Source organism: Symphodus melops (genome assembly GCF_947650265.1).
Source record: "Symphodus melops genome assembly, chromosome: 4".
NCBI lineage: Eukaryota > Metazoa > Chordata > Actinopteri > Labriformes > Labridae > Symphodus > Symphodus melops.
Genome location: NC_136694.1, coordinates 20,399,814 through 20,406,685, shown reverse-complemented (window position 1 = coordinate 20,406,685; position 6,872 = coordinate 20,399,814). Strand labels below are relative to the sequence as shown.

The 6,872-nt window shown below is 38.2% G+C and overlaps 1 protein-coding gene across 4 annotated transcripts; it reads right to left on the bottom strand.

Moving 5' to 3' along the window:
* Window positions 1–31: 31 nt before the first annotated feature.
* cUnh3orf18 (chromosome Un C3orf18 homolog) lies at window positions 32–5,793 on the bottom strand. Of its 4 annotated transcripts, XM_079342347.1 has the most exons (6): window positions 5,621–5,788; window positions 5,403–5,460; window positions 3,524–3,953; window positions 3,315–3,340; window positions 2,110–2,239; window positions 32–672 (listed from the first exon to the last, which is right to left on the bottom strand). In XM_079342347.1, exons 3-6 carry the CDS (start codon window positions 3,782–3,784, stop codon window positions 592–594), a joined length of 498 nt encoding a protein of 165 aa, XP_079198473.1. In that variant the 5' UTR covers window positions 3,785–3,953; window positions 5,403–5,460; window positions 5,621–5,788; the 3' UTR covers window positions 32–591. The 4 variants fall into 4 exon arrangements, with proteins under 4 accessions (XP_079198473.1, XP_079198472.1, XP_079198474.1 ...); XM_079342346.1 differs by having other exon boundaries at window positions 5,403–5,788; XM_079342348.1 differs by lacking the exon at window positions 5,403–5,460.
* Window positions 5,794–6,872: the final 1,079 nt, after the last annotated feature.

Below are 6,872 nucleotides of genomic sequence, written 5' to 3'. Positions count from 1 at the left end.
CTCATGGATTCTTTACACATAAAAAAAAATGTTACGGTCAGTTTAAATAATTTAATGTATACAGACAGAAACAATTCTTCATTACTCAAAAAAACAACAACCCTGAAACAAAATAGAGAGGACTAGTTAAGGATGGTAACATCTCCAAGATTCAAGCTTGTCAGAGACACAAGAGCACACGACCAGTATAAGACAAAAGTATACTTCTCTTAACAAATATGGAAGAAGATTCTGAAGCTCAGAAGAACTTCACTGACAAGCTACCAAACATTTGAACAGCAATAACACAACATGATTCATAAAGGTGCATCACAATGCATGTGTGTGCTTTATGATAACAGTGCAAGATCAAATGTGATGCCTCCTCATTATTTTCCCTCATCATACATGCACACTTTTTTTTTTTCTTTTTTTCTTTTTTTTTATGAATTATTTGAACACCACTTCCCTTTGGTGTTCTGTGTCGCAGAAATGAAGTGCACACAACAGCTCAGGTTGCTCCAAAAGAATAGTCCCAGTTCTCCCTTTTTTGTTTTCCTTGCTGTGGTGGGTCTCTTGGACAACTGAAATCAACTTAATAAAAGAGAACTGTTAAGCGTTGAGAGCTTTGGCTACATCTGTGAAGACCAGACGACTGGGCCTCTGCGTGGTCCCCTGGGAGGTTGTGAGTGTCTGCAGAGGAGATGGACAGCAGGACAGAGAAGACAGACAGAACTGTTAGTGACTGCAAGATAATGTGGTGACTTGAGCTTTGCAGTTTGCATTGTCAGAAGCTGTGCAAATAAAAGGATATAAACTGTAATGGGTTACAGGAACCAGAGAAAATGTATTCACCAGAGGCCACATGTATACATCGATAAAAGGACGCAAACTGTTAAGGTACAAAAAAAGTCGAAATAAGATGAAAACAAAATGTTGATGCTGATTGTCACATGTTGGTCTACAATATGGCCCACCTCTTAGCATATATATGAGCTTTTATTTGCACTTATACTTCGTAAAGGAACAGTGTGTGTTCTATTACCATAGTGTAGTGCAGTGTACACATGAAAGCTACAGAAAAGACCATGAAGAGGGCGATGACTGAAAGTGCATCGTATCGTTCCAACTCATATTTGCAGTCCTTCAGAAGTCTTTATTATTTGTAACTTTTCACCATGCACCTAGATACAAGTCAAAGTTCCTTGAATGTCAAAAAAACTACTTTGCAACAAACCTTATTCTGATGATAATATTCAGATTCTTCAGTGTTTGATTGTGTATGTTGTAAACACATCTGATTGGATGTGATTACTGAAACATAAAAGCAGAGGTGTTGTTTTGCATACGTCTGGTGCACTTGTGGCCCCTGGAACATTTGAGATGAAATGTTTCGGTGAAAGGACAAAAAGGGGAAAAGATTAGAGATTGTTGATGTTTGGTGGGGTTTTTTGCGATGTGATCTAATTTTGTATGGATTAGTAATTATAAAATGAACCTCAAGGTAATTTCGGTTGAGAAACAATCTAAGTGTGAGGATGGTGGTGGGAAAAAGAGGCTTCGAGAACCATGAGGGTAAAAAGAACCACAGGTGATACTTTACCATGCTCGTCTTCACCACTATGCCATTGTCAAAACTTTAAAGAAATAAAAGAATAAATAAACATCATGATGGTTACAGCTTTGTAGCCAAAAATGGAAAAAAAAAAAGTGATGGACTGAAATCAACAAAAAAGCAAAGATTCTGTTAATGGGGCAAGAATAGATCCTTTACCATCATAACAAAAAACTGTTTACAAAATACAGACAGAATAAAAACTTCAACAGACACCACAGTAATTACTTAAATACATCCGACAGATTACAAATAAAATGTGATATTGTACCTTTTCCTTTGTGCAATATATCTCAACCATTGAAACAGACTTTTCCTTGATTTCGATTCGGAATATTGAGGATAACCAAAAATGGTTATCAAGGAATTTATGATCAGAAATCCATTCACCTTTTGGTCTAAATGGGAGCATTTTCATTCAAGATAAGAATGTCCTAAGACAAACATTGATCTTCGAAATTAAAAACAAAAACAAAACTTGAATTGCACTTTCTACCAAACACTTTTGAGCCTACCTTGGCATTGGGACCTGTGAGGCTGCCTTCCCGGCTGTGGTCGAGTAGTTCCTGTTCCAGCAGGTCATCTTGTTCCTCAGCCGGATCAAAGTTGTACATGGGCATGAGCTGGTGCCTTAGCTTCTCCAGCCTGCACATACAGAGGTCAAAGGTGAAGATGCGGCAGGAAGAACAAAGGATGCCTGATTGCACTAAAGAGGTTACCCAGTTGGGTTAAAATGGAAGGAACTTTGCTTATGTAACAGCCCTAATAAACCCTCAAAAAAGATAGGCTATATTTTGGGCTAATCCAGTTAATTTGTGTTGCAACCAGTGTTTGAATATGTTTTGTGCTTTACTCTAACCTGCACTTGATTAGTGCAGCATAGTATCACAATATTTTGCGTGGCAATATTATATTGTCTTGTGTTGTTTATAACTGGCAGCATATATGCTTTTTAAATTTGTAAATGCTGAAGGGGTTGCACAGTTCATTTAGAACCAGTTGCACTGATAACAATTAATTCAGCTGTACAGTCATCCACACGTTTGTCTTCCATTAGACTAAAATACCAAAGTTCAGATTGTGAGGTGCATGCAGCTTCATTACAGGGTTTTACTTTTACCACAGTGTCGGACAGACTTGACTCCCATAATGTAGAAATAAAAGGACTGAAGTGAGATGAAGAGACTGATTTTGAGGACATAATAAGCAGTTAAAAAAAATGAAATTGCAATATTTCGTATCGCAATTCTCATCATATTGCAAAAATGTTTAGAATCGCAATAACACTGAATTGTGACTCAAGTATTGTGATGATATTGTATTGTGGTTCCTCTGGGAATTCCCACCCATAATAAAGAGTGGAAGACGTTCCAAGGCCATGTCGTGCACAAACTGATAACTCTTTGTACATACACATCCCTGTCTGTGCTCAAAGTTTCAGGTTTGTTTGCCAGTGTTTTGGCCTTTATGTTCTCTATGTTCTCCTAAATCTAGCTTGCCAAAGATACATTTGAATGTTAGATTTTGGGGGACAAGCACACCTCCCTGTAGGATTTGTGGCAAACTGTTTTGACAGTGTAGAAAGACAAACAAATAAGTAACACATTTTGTCGTGGACAACTTTAATCTTATAATTCATTTTGCAAATAATCAAATTGCTGGAACCAATGGCATGTAGTAAACGTGGGCTTTAACCAGAAGATACATTTTTGTAACTTACCGCTTCCGTTTCCGAATATACAGCATCTAGGACAGAGAAAAAGATATAATAAAACACAATAATGGTACTTAGAAAAAAGGTTGGGTGTACCTTTGCATTAAGCTGAGCTAACAACACACATTTTAATCATGATATAGATGATGCAATACAACTACACGATCCAGTCAGTTCAGACATACTTTAGGAACAATATTGACACAATTGCTTACAATTGCCACTACCAAGCCGATAACAGTGATGATACCAAAGGGGACAAGCACAATTCCCATTCCCGAGCCCTCGATCACTGCCTCTGGAAACGAGGTGGCGTTGAAGCTGGTCTCGTTTGTTGTTATAGTAACAGTCATTGATGTTGTTCTGGAGGTGAGGTTTTCTCTGGCGCTCACACTCGTCAAGAAGGAGGGGACTGTGGTAGCCGTGGAAGTTGTGGAAAGAAAACTTAAAGTGGTCTTAGCAGCAGTTGCAGCCATGGTTAGGTGTAACTGTCTTAACTGAAGGATGTGTTTGCAATGTGTGTGTTGCTGTTGCTGTCGTCTCTCAGCCTCTAGTGCGCCTCATGGTCCACGCAGCTGTCTGCCCTCTGCTTTGAGGTCTGCTGCGGCATTGATGAAACTTTGGCATAAGATCAGGAGAATAAAACTGAAACACAAAAGGCACATAGTACATGTTTAATGAAGGACTACTTCCCTTATTTGTAATCGTTCAAATAATAGTTTTAAGCTTGTATAGTACCTTTTGCAACACTAAAGTGCTTGAAGTTAAGCATAAAAATCAAAGAGAAAACTCTAACCAAAGAGCATCTCAAATCTAAGCACATTAGAAGCATTCAAAGAGTACATAGTTTGACTGAAAGGGAATAAAAAAAGAAAAAATAATTCAGATAATTTAATACATTTTTAGGAGTGGGGTTTCACAATCAATCCAAATATCATTGTTATCGCTATATGATCATTCGTAATAGACAAATGCAAATAACAAAATGTATCACGATAAAGACAAAACAATCATGTTTTCTTACCAACTAGATGGCAGCCTGGATGTATACTGGCCATGCTCACAGGCAAACTATCAGCTAACCTCAGATTACATATTGTTAATTTAATGGTGAACAAACAAATCACTTTGGATTTATTTTGGATTGAAATGGGTTATTTTTCACACACGGCATGTTTTAACCGGCAAGCACATGGAGTGTAAATAAATGTTTGTGCATCTTTAAACTAGTACTAAAATGCAAAATAGCATTGCAATGGTTGCCTGTGAACTGATGAATCATTTACATGTATCTCTCAAAAATATAAAAATATATTCATGTGTGCGTTTGTGTGTGCACGGCACATCCTTGATTTCATTCAAACCTTGGCGGCTGTGCCAGTGAGGTTGTGGTCGATGTTTTGGGGCAGGATGTGGGCAGAAAAGGCACAGGAGGAAAGTGGCATAACAAGCTTGATAAAATACGGAGGAATAGTAACTGCTTAAACTGTAACATGCACTGTGAGGAAATGTGTTGGCAGCGTGTTCATACGTCAAAATCAAACCTACACACATACTATCATATTCACACACACACACTGTTTCCAAAAATATCCTCTGCATCCAGTGCTCTGTGCACATCTCCCCACCCACTCACATTCCATGAGTATGAAGAGCAACATTTCACATACATGAGGAGCTTTTAAACCATGAATGTGCTTTTTTATTTTAGAACTCTTGTATATGGTGGCACAGGAAGCTCGTGAAAATAGTCACATGACCCATTCCTCTCCTTAGTGCATCCTGTGTTCTTGTGTTCCTAATGAGGAACATGTGCAGCTGAAGCTGAAGCATACAACCAATGAGAAGAAAGGCTGGCTTTAGCCATTGCTGTTGTCTGCTCAACAATCCCTGCACTGCAACGAAACAAAGCCTGCAACGTCCCCTCTGCATTTGTGTATTTATCATGTCATGGCCATATTCGTGAGTGTTACTGATACACAACATGTTATTTTTAGTCAAGATGCACCGTCTCAGCTGTCCTGTACGAACAGCTGATCCATAATCCTGCCAACGTGACCAGTGTGTCCTTTCAGATTAGAGATGCATACGTACCTCAACATATAACATGCATGACTTCAGATGTGAACTGCTGCAGGCAGGCCGTGGCTAGCTAAAGAAAGGAAAATATCATTGGAAGAGGCAGCATTTCCACCAGCGCCTGCTCCTCCTCCTCCTCCTCCTCCTCTTCTGTTCCCCCCTTTAGCAATATAGAGCTCAGGCTGTTTACATTGAAAAAACAGCCATTTTCTCTGAAGATAACCTCTACATACCAAAGTAACCCTATCCCGGCAGCCCCAGAGAGATCCCTATGTCGGTCTCCGGTTGCCTCCTAGCATGTACCGCCCCCGTGTTGCCCTTTCTTATATTTCAGACAACAGTAGCTGCTCAAGGGATGCTGCAAACAAGAAATCCGTGCAGCTACACCCCGCCCCCTCCATGCTTTTGATTGGTCAGATGGTTTAAAGATGATGCACGCGGTTGGTTTCCCGAGTTGTCTGTTTGGCTTTGCAGTGGGATTTAAAGGCTCTGTTCACCAGATGCTGTCAGACCCATGTGAATGACTGCATCCGGGTGGTAAGTCTGTGGATATTAACCCTGTGCTGTCTTTTCTCAAAGCTATACATTTATTACATATGGGGAATGGTTGACAAACCATTTGTGTTAATTTAATGCCAGACTTTGAGCAGCAATCCACAGATCACGGTCATAAATGACTTATTATACACATCTCCTTTTTTTTTTTACAACCAAAAATGTGTTGGGAACTATTCTTATCCTCAGTGTGTAACACCCTTTATGACAGCTGCAGAGTTTCCACAATGTCTGTAAATCTTCTTTAATACATTCCTCATGGCCACATATTCATTAATTATTAATATAAAGTAAGTGGACATTTTCTAAATAAAATACCTATAGACATTTATTGATATATGCAATCCTTATTACAGACCAAACATTAACAACATGAACACACGTTTTTTTATTAGATATCTGTAAACAGGTTGTTTTTAGGACAAAGGTTTTTTAACACAAAGCTAAACACATTTCAAAAAGACACAATGGATTTCCAATAATTGCTTATGAAAGCATAACAAACGTATATTTACCTTCTTTTTCTTGTCTTAGCTTAATAAGCATATACTGCAGCTGCTTGACCTCCAGTGATCATTGATGATTCGATCTAACTTGACCTAATAACATTCTTACCAGACCGTTTGTGAAAATCTAAAAGACAACATGTAACCTTTTATTTAGCCTTACACATACAAGAAGCTGCTTCAGTGAAATATCCATTTTCACTGTTAAAATAACACAGATTAAACAAAATGAAATAATGTGTTTGCCTTTAAGTGGAGCAATAGTTGAGTGTAAGAATATATATATGTCAAGAACAAAACATTAGGGAAATGTTTTCTATCGAAAACAAGATTTTTTATTTGTATAGAAACATTTCGGTATATAACTCAGACTACAACACAGTCAATATTCATAACTAAATATAATGGAAAATACATTTTAATA

Excerpts from the sequence above, each read along its gene's own strand:
- cUnh3orf18 (XM_079342346.1), bottom strand. The coding sequence starts at position 3,784 with ATGGCTGCAACTGCTGCTAAGACCACTTTAAGTTTTCTTTCCACAACT. Across the intron at positions 3,341-3,523 it reads TCGGCTTGGTAGTGGCAATT|ATGCTGTATATTCGGAAACG; the intron begins GTAAGCAATTGT and ends TCTCTGTCCTAG. Across the intron at positions 2,240-3,314 it reads TATATTCGGAAACGGAAGCG|GCTGGAGAAGCTAAGGCACC; the intron begins GTAAGTTACAAA and ends CTGTATGTGCAG.